The sequence below is a fragment of the Rhipicephalus sanguineus genome, chromosome 1 (genome assembly GCF_013339695.2).
Source record: "Rhipicephalus sanguineus isolate Rsan-2018 chromosome 1, BIME_Rsan_1.4, whole genome shotgun sequence".
Lineage (NCBI taxonomy): Eukaryota > Metazoa > Arthropoda > Arachnida > Ixodida > Ixodidae > Rhipicephalus > Rhipicephalus sanguineus.
In genome coordinates this window covers 261,445,929-261,463,386 of record NC_051176.1, presented here as the reverse complement: position 1 = coordinate 261,463,386, position 17,458 = coordinate 261,445,929, and the positions used below count along the sequence as shown (strand labels likewise).

At 45.5% G+C, this 17,458-nt stretch overlaps 1 protein-coding gene across 2 annotated transcripts in view; it reads right to left on the bottom strand.

Moving 5' to 3' along the window:
• Positions 1–1,597: 1,597 nt before the first annotated feature.
• Positions 1,598–17,458, bottom strand: part of LOC119378846 (uncharacterized) — a 40,978-nt gene continuing 25,117 nt past the window's right edge. For both annotated transcript variants that reach the window (XM_049411574.1, XM_037647879.2), the window contains exon 4: positions 1,598–4,714. In XM_049411574.1, coding sequence (XP_049267531.1) covers positions 3,671–4,714 — 1,044 coding nt within the window. In that variant the 3' untranslated portion in view covers positions 1,598–3,670. The remainder of the gene's footprint in view (positions 4,715–17,458) is intronic.

The following is a 17,458-nucleotide window of genomic DNA, read 5'->3' as shown; positions in this document are numbered from 1 at the left end:
CCAGGGGATGCGAGGAAGAGCAGCCTAGACCCCTACCGAGTCTTGTAGTCGGGGTTTTTATTGGGGGAAGTTTTTGTGTAGAACAGCTAACTTTGGCAACAGGTGGTCGCTGTGAAGGCGTGTAAATATTTTAGTATAGCCCAAAAAATTAAAGCATGAAAAAATTTCGCAGGGGGTCAGAACGCCCTTAACCCCCGCCCCCCCACCCTAGTTAGGACCCTGCTTGTAGTTCTTCCGAGCGAAGCTTTTTTTGTGAAACCCAACATATATGTATGACTGTGGCTACTGCTGCTGTCTTGCTGAGTAGGTCACACTGATGATGAGGCAGCCTGATGCTCTGATTGTTAGGCTGCAACCACATACATACTTCTTTTCCGTCAATGCCAGTTATATTTGAATGAAAATAAATACAATGAAAGCACCACCTCTAGAAGGATGGTCTGTGCAGAATTATCCGTAAAACTTTAAATTGCAATTTTGCTCTTGTCCTAAACAAGTTTCCTGAATGAAGATTCTCAGAATTCGGCTGGTTAGAAAGACAAGATCGGTCTATTGAAGCTCAAAACGATAAATGGCAGTTCTACTTAAAGCACTTTCAACAATTCTAAAGTGATGCCATTTTTATTCTGCTTGTATTCTTCTCTTCTTTCCCAGAGGAATGTTAACAGTGCTAACGAAAAGGGTCAATGAAAGAAGAAAAGACAAGCACTTGTCATGTCTGTGTCTTTCACTGTCCCTAGTATACTGCTGTTATAACTTTCCTCTGAAGATGTGCAATCTTGCAAAAACAAGCCATTTTACTGCAGTTAGTATTTACTTTCAGCCTTTCCGTTGCTCATTTTCATCTTAGTAGCTTACATTTTTGAATAGCACTTATTCCAAGCTGAGGGTAGTAAACAAGGACATTCTCTCTTCATACAGCTGTGTCAATGCTATGCAGAAGCGTGTGGTTCTTCCTCTGTGCATTCCTCTCATACAGAGAGATTCGCATGGTAGCCCATAGCAGAGAATAATTTTAATATATTTGGCACAGATCATATGTGTCGGTTACTGTACTTTTATGAAAGAACAAACATGCCTTTTATATGAAGGTGCCAGAGTGAAGCTTCATGTAAATGCCAAATGGGCCCTTTTGCTTGTCATAATTCTTAAAATATGGCAGCGGTGCAATGGCTGCCAAAATGCCATCTTAGGTTACCAATTTGGCAGCTATGTAGTATGTACCTAAGTACAGATTGACAGCTGCTGTGTTGTTGAATAATTGCAAAATGAAAGAATTCCAACTTCTGCCTCCATTATGCTGCGGAAAGTCGCTAGAGAAATGACACTGGGGCAGGCCAGTAGCCAGGGGGGTGCCCTAAGGGCCTGGGCACCTCCCGAAATTTTGATGGAAGGGTGTGTTTTACCAAAAATGAATAATGATAATAGGTGTTTTTCTCAAATAGTCAAGGCCTTCAGCAAGTGCCCCCCCTCCCCCTAAAAAGAAAAAAATTCCTGGCTACGGGCCTGCACTGGGGTATCCAGCAAAAGGTCCCATATTGTTTCATGTCGCCTGCACTGCACATGACCTTGTTAAAAATTGACAGCAGACATTGCATAAAGCCAATAAATTTTATTCATGCATGTTTTATGCGTAGAGTATGCGAGTGACAAACTTTCCTATCATCACGGTATCTACATTCACTTACGCAACTGGTGCAGCAACACAGAAAATGGCGCCCTGAATAAACACAAGCTGGCATTTCTGAGACAGTTCCAACGATTTTGACAAAAAATTACTGCAATTAAATTGGTAATATTTTCAAGTGTCAGTTTACGGCGCTCGATAGAACAAATCTGGTACCTACTTTAGTTTGGCATTTCTTCCAAAGTCAATCTGCGTTCACTTTGAAAAGAGACTTGGTTATTAGCAGAGAAAATAAAGGTAACATTTCCCCTTACGAATTTCATACTTGAACTGCAGTGTTTGTACTGCATTTCAATTATGAACTGCAGTACAAACACTGCAGTTGGAGACTGACATCATGATTTCAAAGTATTCATCACATTTTTCAGCTGTTCTTGTACAGAAAGAGTTTCGAAAACTTAGTGGGTTATGTATGATTCCTTTAGAATTAAATATATAATCTTCAATTGTTGAACTACTACAGCAAAACCCCGGCAATGTTATGGGACTGCGAAGAAAAAAAATGAAGCAGCCAGGAAACAACGTATGATTAAAATTGGGATAAAGTGCTGCTGATTAATGGAAAGCGTTGTGCTCAGCTTTACCTCAGAAGAATTTATTCATCAGTTTAAGTCCCTGATGGAAGTCTGGCATCACTTTTGCACCTCTGTCAGAACCAGACCCCTTTCGAGCATTTGGATGGCCTTGTGGGAGTCCCCATCACCAAGCTCATTGAGAGATAGCTGTCGGTAGATTCTTTGCTGCGACTGGATGCCAGAAATGCTATACGCAGGAAAACGTATACGTGAGGAACGTATAAGTGGGGTTCCCCTATACCTACCCTTAAGATGCTTTGCATATATCATGAAGTCATAGGACTTGGTGTGGAACTTCAAGCTTTTTCTTTTCTTTTTTTTTTTTTAAGTATTTTCTGGCTTACTCCACTGGCAGTCAGGCTGACATTTCTAGTGTTCCATAAGTGTAAGATGCTAGTAAAGCTTAACATCTCTCTTTAATTTAATAATAATATTACTAGTTGGATGCAAATTTCTTTTTTTCTGTGAAAGGGTGAGCAGTAACTATAAAATACAGACAGTGGCAAATTTTTGTCTAAGAACAAAGTTGCATTCATCCATAGGTCCCGTAACACTGGTAAACAGCATTCTGCTGCCACAACAAACAATGTCAGCACAAGAACAAACACTCGAGCCACCTAAAATTCTTACCAATTGAGTTCTTTAACTGGATAACAATCCTGAGTTAACAAGTGATTAAAAAGCAATCTGCCACAAAATGCAGGAATTGTGACCTTACATCCTAGAAAAAGATAGTCAACAGACAAAAGTAGTAATGAGGGCTTCGCCACTGCTTCTAGCAACAGCAAGAAGAAACTATACAAACACACTGTACATGCCCTAACTTAACATTAGTTTCATTCCAAGAATAAAGACTAATGAAATGGTATATGTGACGGCACCCTGTTGAATGCTCATAGCCTTAAAAGCGCACTTGCTCATGGATGATAAACCTCAGCGAAATACAACTGAAGGCCATGCCACAGGTGAAATAAATTATGTGAATAACACTCCAGAGGGACATCAGGTGAGCACCTGCAAACGTACTGTTTATCAGCTTTGTATTTCAGAACATTGACACTGCCACACCTACAACAAAGGCTTCATTGTGACATTCTTATCAAAGACTTATCTGCTACAGAAGAAAAGCCTGGATTCTCTAAAATACACAATTTTAAGCTTGAAATTTGGGAACAAAAAGAACAATTTTTAAATGTGATGCTTTTATGTGACACTGGCTCTTCTAGCTGCCAAACATAAGCATGTTTAAATATTTGCACAGCCAACTTTCCGTGATGGACCTCTGGAGGATGTGATGTAAAATAATGAAAATACAGCAGCAAGCCAGCTGAAACACACTATCGCCTATTCCAATGCCCACGACCCATTTCTTAAGATCTAGCATAATCATCGAGCTAGGGGCAGTATATCAAATGTACGTGGGCGAGTCTTTTAGTGATTGACTACATGCACTGCAGGACAATGCCTGACGATCATTGACAAGTGTGCACAAAGGGCACTGCTTGCCTCCAGAGAGCAATGGAGTCATCTCGGGGCCCAGGTGCTTGCTTTTGCTGCACATCTCGCACACATCACGCTCTGGTGCATTGAGATATGTGCATGCCCCACAGGACCATATCTGCTTGTCACTAGCTGCTTCCTCTGCCTCTAAGTAGCGTTGGGAGGCCTCTACCACAGCAGCTGCGTCAAGGCAGTCCCCAGCGCTGTCAGGATGAGATGGCAGTCCAGCATTCGCCATGGCCAGGGATGGTTCATGAGGCATGCCATTCATTTCCAACCCACTCAGCTTGGATCCCAGGGAAAGTGATCTAAAATCTTGGGACAGATGGCCGATTGCATCCCTACTGCTGCCACAGTCCGCAGGGTGGCGTGATAGACGGCCAGGCATATCTGCAAGGACAGTGTAGCACTGTTCCCCAGCCAGACCACAGTGCAGAAAAGATCGATCACCGGCTCTTGATACAGCCCCAGAAAAGTCGTAGCCACTGGCAGTACAGTAACCTCCCCAGGAGCCAGCAGAAACACCATAAGCATCTGCGTATGGGTCACCATCAGCTACAGTATGGCCCAAGACATCTGGATTGCCCATTACCAACTCCTCAGGATGTCTGGCTGCATGTACTGCACCTCTGTAACTTGACGCTGTGCGTCGTTTACCATCGGAGGTATCGGGAGCTGATGCCCCAACGTGTGACTGCCAATGGGACGATGGCCAAGTGCCATTGGAGGTCGTTTGATAATCGCTAACAGGTAAATCTCGCCACGATACACAAGGTTCGTTTGCACTGAATGCTGGAGTTGGCTGCTTGGAGCTCTTATATTTATGCTTCTGCACCAGGCTTCGAACAGCATCCTCAGGATCACAGCTGCAGTCTCGCCGAAATCTGTATATTTCTTTCCAACTCAATGACAAGCCACGATCCCTGATGCCATCCATAATGGCTGCCAGCACCTGTAATTAGACGAATGAAACTTGAGTTGTCAATGGAAACCATTATTACACTGATCATGTCATACTACAGAACTGATATACACACACTTATACTTTGTGATAATACCCCTACAAAGATTGTGCATGCTATTCAGTTGCATCTCAACAAAAAATCTACTGAAAACAAAGAAAATCAACCAAGAAACATCAGAATAATTATGCAGGCTTTTGTAGGGGTAACACACAGTAGCCTTAACTGTTCAACTTCAATGAAAGCTAAATAGAGAACAAACAATAAAGCTAGACAACAATGCATCAATGTACCAATGATGATTTGCATCAATGCAAAGGTTAATTTTGCAGACCTTCAAGTAGCAGGAAAAATATTTATGTTCTAACTGACATGAACTGTAGTGTGTTATTTCACTGTATGTGAGCTTGTGTGACATGAAAACATATGGAAACTGTGTCTATCTTACATAGACTGCACCGAAAAGCAGTGTGATAATTGCATTAGTTATCATGACACCAATTCAGGTTCAATCCTGTTAAATTAATAAATGATTGCCGCCTTCTCTAGGCAGAAATGTTTGCTGTGCTGTTGGGGATCGGTAGAGAGTCGATGCACTACAGCCACCAGTTGTGTGACTCGGGTTTGCATTCCGGCCAGGAAACCTACGGGTATCGTCAATAAGTACATGAAGAGTAGGAGAAAAAAAAAAAAAAAAAAACATCTTCCAGGTAGCATGTCCTTTTAGGAACACTCAGAATCTCTCCTTTAAAGGAGGGGCCCTACAACACTTATTCAGCATGGTCAGAAAACTTTGCCGATCAATAGTCGAGGCTCCTGAGAATATGTGAGCCAAACATTATAGCACAGCACGTGGCCTGGAACTTACAATTAATTCCCAAAGTCAGCTAGAAATCGCTTGCTCTTCTGTCTACAAATGATGCCATGAACCCAAGTAACTGCACCAAAAACACAAGTCCATGGCCATTGGCTGATTTGAGCATCGTGAGCTGCATAGTTGCCGTGGCTGCCGCGGGATGCCGTCACGAGCCCGTGTGCTCGCTTGCTATCACATTGAATGTAAGCCGTGCGTTCGAAGAAAAAATAAGAAAAGAAAGTGCTCAAGGTCATGACGCGTGCTAACGAACGGACTTAGCTTCTTGCACCCTTGTCATTCCCCCCCCTCCCCTGCGTAGCTTTCAGTGTGCTCGCCGATACGAAAGGAGAGAGAAAGCGCTTAAAGCGTGCGACAAATCCCTGTTACTCTGCTTGTACTTGATGAATTCTAAAAATTTTTGCGGCAGTCGATTCGTGAGGCAATAACCTTCTTCACTGAAACCATTCGATGATTACTTGAAATGTTGCAGTGCCCCTTTAAATGACCTACAAGTTCGCTAAGTCACTTGGCAGGTAAACTGGTGATCTAATTTGACAATTGTTACAGCCTTCTATGAAAACGCCCCACCACCACAAGACCAGCTTTGTAACTTGGCATTTCACTGTTCGAAGCCAACAGAATCACAAACACCCCAGTATCACAAAGCAGCGTTTAGACCAGGCCAAAGACACTGTTCCTTATAAGCAAATACAAGGAGCTAAAACCACCCATTCTTCCTTGTGGGAAGGGCAGATGGTTTTTTTGGCAAGTGTAATTTACTGTACATGTAAATATACCTTCATAAATTCACACTTTTTTTTTTTCTGACGTATGCCTGCTGTTTCCTGCCACCGAAAGGTCTTGCATGCCTTTGCTTTAGCAGAAGAAGGCACTGTGGCACAGAGTAGCAGAGTTGTAAGCCAAGAAGTTTCGGATGCATTTAAGTGCTCTACAAGTCCAGAACAAATAGAAAACCTTAGAGACAGAGCACAAATGTGCTAAAACAAAAAGAAAATTACACCATCTCCCGCTAAAGGGGACCATGAGGCGATGCGAAACCGGAGCACTTGCACGATCGCATTTCGTTGGCGTTCGTTGGGCATGCTACCGACCTCGCGTCGTGGAACGCGAAGAGGGACGCTACGCGCGTCGTATCTTCCATCTAGCCTGGCCGTTAATTCTCACAGGGCGAGTGGGGAACGCGGTCGACAGGCGGGCGAGAGGGGGGCAGCGTAGGAGAGGAGAGAGAAGGGGAGGGGACGCGCATGCGCTCGAGCTCATCGCGGCGTTGCGCAGGAGAGAATTTCGGCATGTCTAGCCCGCGTTTCAGAGGAACAGTGGAAAGGGGAGGGGAGAGGGAAAGTGGAGAGGGGAGGGGAAAGTGGAGAGGGGAAGGGGAGAGGGAAAGTGGAGAGGAGGTGTGTGGAGAGGGTACGCGCATGCGCAGTAAGGGTGGTCACGCCGCACACCACCGGATTGAGCTCGGCCTTAAGATACTTCGCATCTAAAAAATGATTCGCTGAGCAATGGAAGGGTCTCTTACGAGTTTCGAGAGTGAGTACAGACTAAAAAATTCATGAACATACTGTTTTGAAGGACGTGAACATGGCTGAAGAAGAGGCTGCATTTGCAAGCTGCGATGCGGCCACGAGGCTGCCACATCACTTCCCCTTTTAGTAAGTAAGGGAATGTTTATACAAGGGGTGTTTAAATGAAAAGGTACGAAAAGACACTGTGGGTATAAATGAAGACTTTATTCAAAGTATACACTATGTGCCTGATTGCAACGATCCCACTGATGAACGAGCCGATGGATTCCTTGTTCCCAGAACTCCTGTGGCTGTGACGAGACCCAGTCCTCCACAGCGTCCTTGAGTTCGTCATCCTAGTTGAAGCACTTTCCTTTCAGGGGACCAAACGTGAAAATCACAGGCGATGAATGGTGGCCGGTTTAACACCTTCCGCTGTCAGAAATCGGATAATGCCCCGCTACTCCTAAATCGGCGAATTTTGCAATGTGAACACCATCGTGTCCTCACATGCACTGCCGCGTCAGTTGTTCAGCGCTCTTTATAAAGAGGCTCTGAGCTCTACTGCGCATGCGGGCGCCCCCGCATGCTCCATTCCATGGCAGAGACTCCAATCGCATCCCTAGATGTCTCGCTACATTCTCCCATAGCAGCATGGGCATCTATGTAAACGGTCATGTTGTTACGGCATTTCGTACCTTTTCATTTGAACACCCCTTGTATAATAACAGATGTTTTTGAAAGGTCTGTATAACAGAGGATCAGACGTTCATACGATGGGGCACCCCGGAATGGCTGCCACTCCGTATCAAAATTGTGTGCAGTACGTGGGCGTCCTGTATACTTCAGACGTCTGCACTGTTGGAACCTTCATGCCTGGTGCAACAGACACCGGGGCAGGTGAAGTGGCGTCTGCATCCTCAATGTGCACCAGCTATAACCGATTGAGAGATACTACTGTTTGGTGTGTCATAGTGTACAAACATGTGCAAGAATCGTGTTCTGATGGTATGTGCACTGCACATAGTGTTGCCCACCATGGTGCGGGAAGCGTAAAGGTTGTTCATTACGTCTCATAGCCTAAGTGCATGGTCTGCCCTCGCTGTGTAAGCCTCCTGTGGAGTGCCCATGAGGAATCCTTCTGGAAGGCAGAGTGTCAGTTTGTAAACCATCAGAAAAGTGTAACATACATGTACCTCACAAAAGACTGCAATAAACTTTAAACTTAAAAAAAAAAATTCAAGATCAATTCGGCCACACTACAATCAATGTCCACCTTGATAGCTGTCCAAGTTCCCAAGGAAATGAGTGACAGTACCTCCATTCTCATGCATTCTTCTGTTGCTGTGAGTACAGCGTTCAACTGGTGGTGGAAACACTCTACCATGTCACTGTTAATGGGGTGGTAGGCGGTTGTCCTGATGCATAATAATAATAATATCTGGCGTTTTACGTGCCAAAACCATTATATGATTATGAGGCACACCGTAGTGAAGGGCTCCGGAAATTTTGACCATCTGGTGTTGCTTAACATGCAATGCCTCGCACAGTACACAAGCATCTAGCGTTTCGCCTCCATCGAAATGCAACTGCCATGGCCGAGATCAACCCACAACCTTCTGGTCAGCAGCCGAGCACCGTAAACACTGTATCATCATGGTGGACGGTTGTCCTGATGCAAGAAGCGACGATAATATGCATGACGCTGGCAAAATAAAGGTTTGAACTGCCTGCCATAGTCCGTCCTTATTATACACGGTGCACCGGAACAAGCAGCTCAGTAGTGAAAAAGGCATGGAGCGGGGATGTCCACTATAGGTATGACATCTGGCCAAGGCATGAATCTGTCCATACATGTGAGCAAATAGGTATATCCATGACAAGGGGGTAGTGGTCTGACACTAATCAAGATGTACATGGTCGAAGCGTGTGTCTGGTGGTGTGAACGTCGCCAACAAAGCCACAGCGTGGCGATGGACTTTGGCACACTGACACAACATGTGTCCTCTTGCCTAGCAGCGGACATCTCGATCGATACCTGGCCAGATAAACCTTGCTGTGAGCAACTTTTTTGTAGCTTCGATTCTTGAATGGTAGACTGAGGGAATGAATGGGCATGGGTTGCCTGATCCTGGAACCTGCATCCAATGTAGCTTGAGAGAGGTTTTTGTCTAAAGCAGGCTCTTCAGCTCTCCTTCATGCTGGGCCACTGCTAGGGCAATGATGGCACTTATAGAAATTGGCAAAAGAGCATCTGCCACAACGCTGTCACTCCCCTTTATATAGCAGATTTCTGTAGTAAACTTGGAGATATATTCCAGTTGGCAAAGTTCACAGGCCAAGTGTGTGCCATTGTTGTTTAAGCGTATGAAATGCAGAGCGTAGGGTAGTGGCCTATGGTCTGTTAGAATAAAAAAGAATGATGTCTTCCAGAAAGTGACAGAAGTTGCATGTGTTGGAATAGACGTGAAGTAGTTTGCGCCCGAAGGTGTTGTAATGGCATTCAGTAGGTTTGAGCTTCCTTCAGAAAAAATCACCAAGCCTGCGCGGAACACGCAGAACAGTCACAACGAAAGCTGGAAGACTGGCCTTTCTATAGCCCATTGTAGACTCTCTCGGGGCAACTAATACAAGCACACCTGCAAGGTACCCACTACACCATAAATCATCGTAATTTTCATGAAGTAGGGAAACATTCACTATGACATTTTTCGTCATTCTGCGGAGAACCGTGGTACCTGCTGCACATCTGTAAGTGTTATGTTGTGTTTTTGTTTCGCACAACGTGCAGGTTCTTTGTTTCTTTCGAATGTCCGAGGCGTCACCTCAAGACGCTCCCCAAAAGGACGAGACCGCTTACAACCCACATCTAATAACAACACTAAAACCAGAACACACAACATTAACAAAGACAGAAGAGTACACTACAGGAATAACTGACTTTACGACTGAGGCCAAGTCAATAAGAAAGAATTAACTACATGCTTAGTTCCTAATCACTCAGTCTCTAGCATTGAGCTTGTCGCAGAGAGAAGACACGATGCCGATCTCACCAAGGTCAATGATGCTGAGGTTTTGGAGCGAAGTACGGAGCTGATGAGGGACGTTGTTGCTGTCGGCGTCTAGCGGTTCGATGTTCTCAGGTTGACAATGTAGTTGAAGCGCCGACTCCGAAGATGTGTTCCGGCCAGACAGCTGCGTCCGAGCTTGAGCCTGAAGCCAGACTGCTTGGACCTGTCCATGGGCACTGGAACGTTCTCCCAGCAGCAGCAGCAGCACACCAGAGACCCACGGCCAGGAACAGCAGGTACCCAGAAGGTCGCTCAGGTCTCGAGTAGACAAAGGTAGATGCCGTGGCTTGGGTCCGAAACGCGACGGCCAAGACGCGTGGCCTGTCTTCCTTGCTGCTTCCCAGCTACTCCTTCTTCCTCTTCGGTTCCCTCTCTCTCCGCGTGCTACGGAACGATCGCTGTGGCTCTCTCTTATTGGCGTTTAATTTATTTATTCTTCTTGCTCTTCTAGGCCCGTGCAGGTTCCTTTTTTTCTTCGTTGTCTTCGATCTTATTCCACAGCGCGCACTTAAAACTCCGCGCACTTCACCACAGTAAGGCATTAATTAGTATGTGCACTTTGTTTGTGCTGTGGATGATGACGATGAAGAATTATGGCTGAGCTCTTCGTAATGGGTTGGAAGCATTCGACGACCGACTTGTTGCACAATTTGCATTGTGTGAAGCCTGGTTATTTTACTCTTCTACCACGCTATATCACACATGTTAACGCGATTCCTTGCCTGACATGATGCCTGTATAGGGTATTTTTGCGAAGGTGTTTCAAGCGAGAGTGTGGCTCTGTGGTAGAGTACTCGGCTGCCACGCAGAGGGTACGGGTTCAAATCCCATTCAATCCTAAACATTTCTTTCTCATTTCATTTTTTCCTCATTTCGTGCAATAATTGTTACAGACACCGGCGGTGGTGGACAACTACGGTGCCAAAATTGGCTGTAGTGATCTCATAACAGCTTTCGCTGTAAAATGCAATTAGGTGCTATGTCACCAAGTTGTTGCAACATGGCAGCAACAGCTGTGTCTGAAGCATGCACTAATGCACACTGTGGAATGCCTGGTCATGGGTACACAAGGAGAGCCGCATTTGCCAAGGCTTGCTTGCTTTAGTGGAAAGCATCCTCTGCTGCGTCACACCATGGCAGATTGATTGAAGAGCCTTCTGTTGCCTACAGCAGTTTATGAAGCGGCTCTATGATTTGGGTGCACTTAGGAACAAAGTGATTTTATCACACTGGGAAATTCATGTAGCTGACCCTTCCTGGTTGTCAGCTGAAAGTCTTGTATAGCCTGCAACTTAGATGGGTGTGACCATATTCGCTAGTTTGAGATGATGTAGCTCAAGAATGACGACTCCGGCACTCCAAGTTCACTTTTGACTGCATTAACGACACCATGATCAAATAGATGCCGAAGAACAATCCACAAGTTCTCTTCATGCTCTTTCAGTGCATTGTTCACAATAAGCAAATCGTCAAAATAGGCGAGACAAAAATCAAGGCCTCATAAGACGCCGTTGATGAATCTTTGGAACTTTTAACCTGTGTTGCGAAGGCTGCATGCCAAGCGCAGAAATTCGAACAGGCCGAAAGGTAAAGTGATGATCATCTTCGGGGTATTGTCTGGTGCCACAAGTATCTGGTGGTAAGCCCATACGAGATAAATTTTTGAACATATTGTGGTGCCGTACAAACCAGCCAGCATGTTATGGATGTACATCGCGGAGTATCTTAGAACTTCTTGCTGGGTGTTTTGGTGCATGCCTATGGTGGGAATCGTTGCACATACAGTTGGATGAACACAGAAAAAAATTTAGCCAAGCTTCACTAGCTTAATGTCGCGAAGGCTGATGAAACACCGAAGTGTTCTCTGTTGCTTTGTCTTGCCTCATTTTAAACTCAGGGTTCGGTGCAAGCCGTTCACGTCTAACCTCAGCTTCCCTTGCTTGAAGCTCTGGATCTTCTGCCCTCCACTTGCGCTTGGACTTCTGGATTAGAACGACGTCATCATTGCCGTTCACACGCCAATTCCCGTTGGTGCTCCCAATGGGCAGCTTCTTCTTGCAGAGTGTGCACGACTTTACCCATCGTCGAACATTCGAGAAAGACCACTGAGTGCGTGCACCTCTATATTTTCACTCTTACGAACCATTTGTTGGGTGCGAGCTTTTTCTTATGGAAAGCACACGACATTACGCATCGCCGAACATTGCAGAAAGACTGCCAAGTGCGCGCACCTTTATATTTTCACTCTTCTGAACCATCTATTGGGCGCGTACACTCTCCTTGCACACCCCACCCCTGTCTCCCTAAGTCCACGAACCCATGCTCGGCGTGTGCTCTCACTCTCAGTTACTTTACCCAAATGATCTTGGCACTTGCTCTCCCCCCTCTCCACTACGCTGCACATGTGCTTGGCGTTTGCTCCGCTGGGATGTTCAGGCTAGTTATAGACAGCTTCTTCATTTTAAGTGGACCGGAGGTGAGTAGTGGGGCTTTCCGAATTTCTGTGGCACATACCTGCTAGCAGCTGCAAGCTGCGTTGCCCCGATAGTCCCGGGAAAACTTCGACCAAGAACAATGTCTCTGTTAAGAACGATGTGGATAGAAAGAGCACAAACAATGAACTGGCTTTATTCATTTGGTCGCTAAATATATATGCACTGTTCATGTGTACCAAAGGAATGGACAAGGGTGGGGGGGGGGGGGGGGGGGGGGGGGTAGGAGGAAAAGGGTATATAGTACATGTCAAGCCTACCTCATATCAACTAAAGCTGTGCGGAAAACTGCTTTCCGTGCAATACAAAGAAACAGAAGTGTCTACCCTGTGTATACCCTCCTCCGTTCCTCCCCCCTTTCAGTTCCTTTGGGCTGTGTGAACAATGCATATATATGCAGCGACCAAATGAATAAAACCAGTTGATAGTTTGTGCTATTTCTGTCCACGTCGCTTTTTTTCCTGTGTTTGTCCGACTGCATGTGCAATGATTCCCACCATAGACGGAGTATCTGCCAAGTGTTGCAACACCGATCAGCGCTCAACCGTCTCCACAAGGATGCCAGTCACCCAATGATGGCTTAGGAACCATGTGGAGAGAAGATGCCCAAGGGTTGGAAGAAGGTTGGATGATAGATAGTTCAAACATATGGTCCTGTTCAGATGTGTCTGCCTACACAATGCAGCAGAAGAAGTGACGCACTACTGCTGCAGTTGAGTGTGAGCTTGTGCACTGTGGTCTGGCTGAGCTATGTGGGTACATGGTACAGACCAGCTTTGTCCTGAGCCAGTAAAAGACAAATGACCAACTTGGGCACATGGTGTTCAAAAGAGCGCGTGTGCAGTACACAGAATGCAGTCTCACATGAATGTAGAAAAGAACAAAGCATTAGCAGACAACTGTTGATTGAGACCCGAAGAGCAAATATGAAAGATTATTTCATAATTTTTGATATCACAGATATGTATAGTACTTGTTTAACTAAAGATTAGCAATTACAGCATATTACTCAGAATGTTCTTGTGATAAAAAGCATAGGGCAATGCCTGTTGGGGACACCAGCTCTATGCTTGCTGCGAAGTTGGCAATGATATTGCAAAGGAGAGAGCAAGTGACTTTTGCCTATTGTAAAAGCAGGAAATTGACAACACAAGCTGTTAATTCCGTACAGAATGCAGTGCAATAATATTTGGCTCACATGTTCACAGGAGCCTTGATTATAGAACAGCAACCATTTTTCATGTCCAAAAATTGTTGCACGGCCCCTTTAACTCTGTGTAGTCTGTTGTAAGGTCCCGGCTGACAATGCAAGATGGTCGTAACGGTCCGCTGTTGGCTACTAGACAACAAGTTTTTCCATGGTTGAATTGCGTGTGTTTTCTCACTTTGTTGCGCGAGCATTCTCTTTATGCATGAGGTGCCATCTCTTGAGGAATAGATAAACATCTTCTACTCGAGTTTTGATTTTTTTACACTACAGTGCAGCACTTGTTTAGCTCGAAGCCTTGGAACATTTGACTGCTCCCCGTGCGCCTTCTACTGCGATAATTATGAAGCTTTTCACAAAAGTGAAGACAATTTGAGTGAGGAAGAAAAATGTGTGCCTCCATCATATGATGGTGATAGTGGTTCAATTGAAGCCAGCAACGCAGAAGACAACGGTGGTGGAGACGATAGGTCTGTTAAAGGGACACTAAAGGCAAATAACAATTTATGTCAGAGTGAAAGCTCAATGTGTGACAATGTCTAAAACGGCAATATTATCAACAGCAGTGCCCTACTTACCGAGAAATTAAGCTAAATGTATCACACGATGTGCGCCATGAGTGGGACATTTTGGAAATGATCCCGATGACGTGAGAGCGTCTGACTACAATTAATCACTAGTAACCAAACTAGTTGCAATAAAGAAAAAACCTTCCGTGCATCAAGAGACGTAATAAAATGCTGCTTGTTTGTTTCTGTTTGATTCACGGAAAAAAGAACCTCTTTGGCGTTGCCATGGGGAATGATGCGCGTGGTTCAAAGGTTCCATTTTAGCCGAACTGCGCTTCGCCTGGCTTCGCTCACGTGGTCGCGTCTCAGTGCTAGTTTAGGTAATGTGTACTGCCACATGCATTTTGCACGATCGTGAAAGTCGCTCTGACAGAAAGTTCGACAAAATGCCGCATGCATGTGATGTTGCCGGGTGCCCAAATGGTGCACGCCGCTGTGCAGTAAAGGTGGGCAATGTTGGGCACGGCAACAATGATGTCAGAAAGACCGCTTTCAGGTGGGTGATTTGAAGTGCGCTAACGCGTTGCGGAGCACTAAAACGTGATTTTATTTCAAAATAAGCACTTCCTTGGCACAAAAGTAGCGCTACGAGGCTTGTGGACTGCTATTTCAACAATCAATGCCGACTTAAAGGGACCGACAACCAACTTTTGTGGTACCCGTTTTCTTGAGTGCATTGGGAAGCTTACCGGTCAGAGCTTCTAATCACGGAGTGGTAACGCGGAGAACGCCGTAAAACATTTGTAATCAGAGTTTTTCGATCTGCAGCGATTATGCAGTCTTAATATCACATGCTGCAAACAGTGAGAGGTGAGCGCGATAGCGATTATACGCCAGCAGTGGTGACAAGTTATGCCCTAAGTATAAAAAGGCAATGTTACGTTTGCAAAGCCCGCGGTGCCGCGACTACTGCTTTCTAGCCTATTAAATTATTTTACAATAGTTATAGCGTTTTTCTGGGGCTTCTTATAGAAGTACTTTGGCCGTACACAGTCGCTTTATCACATTTTAGTCAAGCCAAGCCAAGCTAAGCCTTCGAAAACGAAACAAGTGGTAGGATACACCAGCAGTGCTGTTCATGAAGTGGTAGCAGTCCTCCACAGAACAGTAAGTCGATGGCATTTTGCGAGCAGCAGCGCAAACTCGCGTGCTACTCTTCAAAAGTCCAATACGACGAGAGCAGACGAGAGTCGAGCTACGCGGGAAACGCCGCCGGACGTCGCGCGCATGCGCCGCAGCCTCCGTTTCACTGGAAGCCACGAAAGCAGCGCCACATCTCATGCTTTACTTCTTTTACCTTAGAAACAAACGGGAATTGACAATAACATACATATTCAAATTTTCAGCCCTCATTCTGGTGCGTGTAAAAGCATTAGACTAGGTACAACAAAGTGCTTAAGACTGCATACGTCTGGTTCATGGCGCTCGCGCTAGGCTGCACGACATGCCGGTTTTTGTTACTTTTAAACACGATTTAAAAATATAAATCCTACTCAGATCGCGAAAAGTATTCTGGAATCTGTCACTATAATTGACGGCCTTTTCATTTCCACCAGGATCTAATCACCGGTTCTGGCCAGTTGTCGGTCCCTTTAAAGGGACACTAAAGGCAAATAACAATTTATGTCAGAGTGAAAGCTCAATGTATGACAACTTCTAAAACGGCAATATTATCAACAGCAGTGCCCTACTTACCGAGAAATTAAGCTAAATGTATCACATGATGAGCGCCACGAGGGGGACATTTTCGAAGTGATCCCGACGACGTATGAGAGTCTGCCTACAATAAATCACTAGTAATCAAACTAGCAGCAATAAAAAAAGAACCTTCCGCACATCAAAAGACAAAATAAAATGCTGCTTGTTCGTTTCCGTTTGATTCACGGAAAAAAGAACCTCTGTGGCATTGCCATGGGGAACGGCGCGCGTGGTTCAAATGTTCCGTTTTCGCCGAACTGCGCTTCGTCCGGCGCCCTGCTTCGCTGACGCGGTCGCGTCTCAGTAGTAGTTTTGGGATCGCGTACTGCCTCGTGTGTTTTGCGCGCTCATGAAAGTCGCTCTGACAGAAAGTTCGACAAAATGCCGCATGCAATGACGCCGGCACTACGGGCCCTCAGCAGCATACCGTGTTCATCGGGGCTCAAGTCGCTGAATTGGAACCCAGCGTCGCGAGCCAATGTCTCGTTGTCAAGTTCTCCGTCCACATCCATTGCGGCGATTGCGGCAAGCTTCGATGGCTTCGATGACCGTTGTTGCTGCTGTCCCGCTACTTTCGCTCTGCTGCTACTAGTGTCGGCGACTGCGCAGTAAGGGCGGGCAACGTTGGGCACGGTAGCAGTGACGTATGAAAGTCGGATTTCAGGCGGGTGATTTGAAGGCGCTAACGTGATGCGGACCACTAAAACGTGATTTTATTTCAAAATAAGCACTTCTTTGGCATAAAAGTAGCACTACGAGGTTTCTGGACCGCTATTTCAACAATCAATGTCGACTTAATATTTGCCTTTAGTGTCCCTTTAATATTTGCCCTTAGTGTCCCTTTAACACTCAAGGCAACAACAACATGTGACAATGTGCTAGGAGCTAGAGAGCCTACATGGAAGATTTTCCTGACTTTGCTCCTCCAGCTTCCGATGCAGCAGCTGAAGCATGGGACAAAATGAGCAACAACGCCTGCAGTACTGCTGGAATATGACCGAGCAGCTGGTGGGTTATGTGGGATCTCACACTTTTTTTAAAAAGCGGGGCCCATCTGCATGTTTGGACAGCAAAGAAAGGCTGGATGGGAAGCTTCATTCGATCTACAAGCTCCCTAGTTGAAACCGCAAGGACTGTGCTGTTGACAGTGATCACAAAACAGGAGGGGGCAGGAAGGAAACTGCGTTCTATAAAACTTGCGGACATAATCTGAAACTGCACCTAGGAGACTGTTGTGAGTGCTTCCCCGTGCTGCCCAAATATCGATGAGAGATGTGGGCGCAAAAAGCAACACTAAAAATAAATATAATTT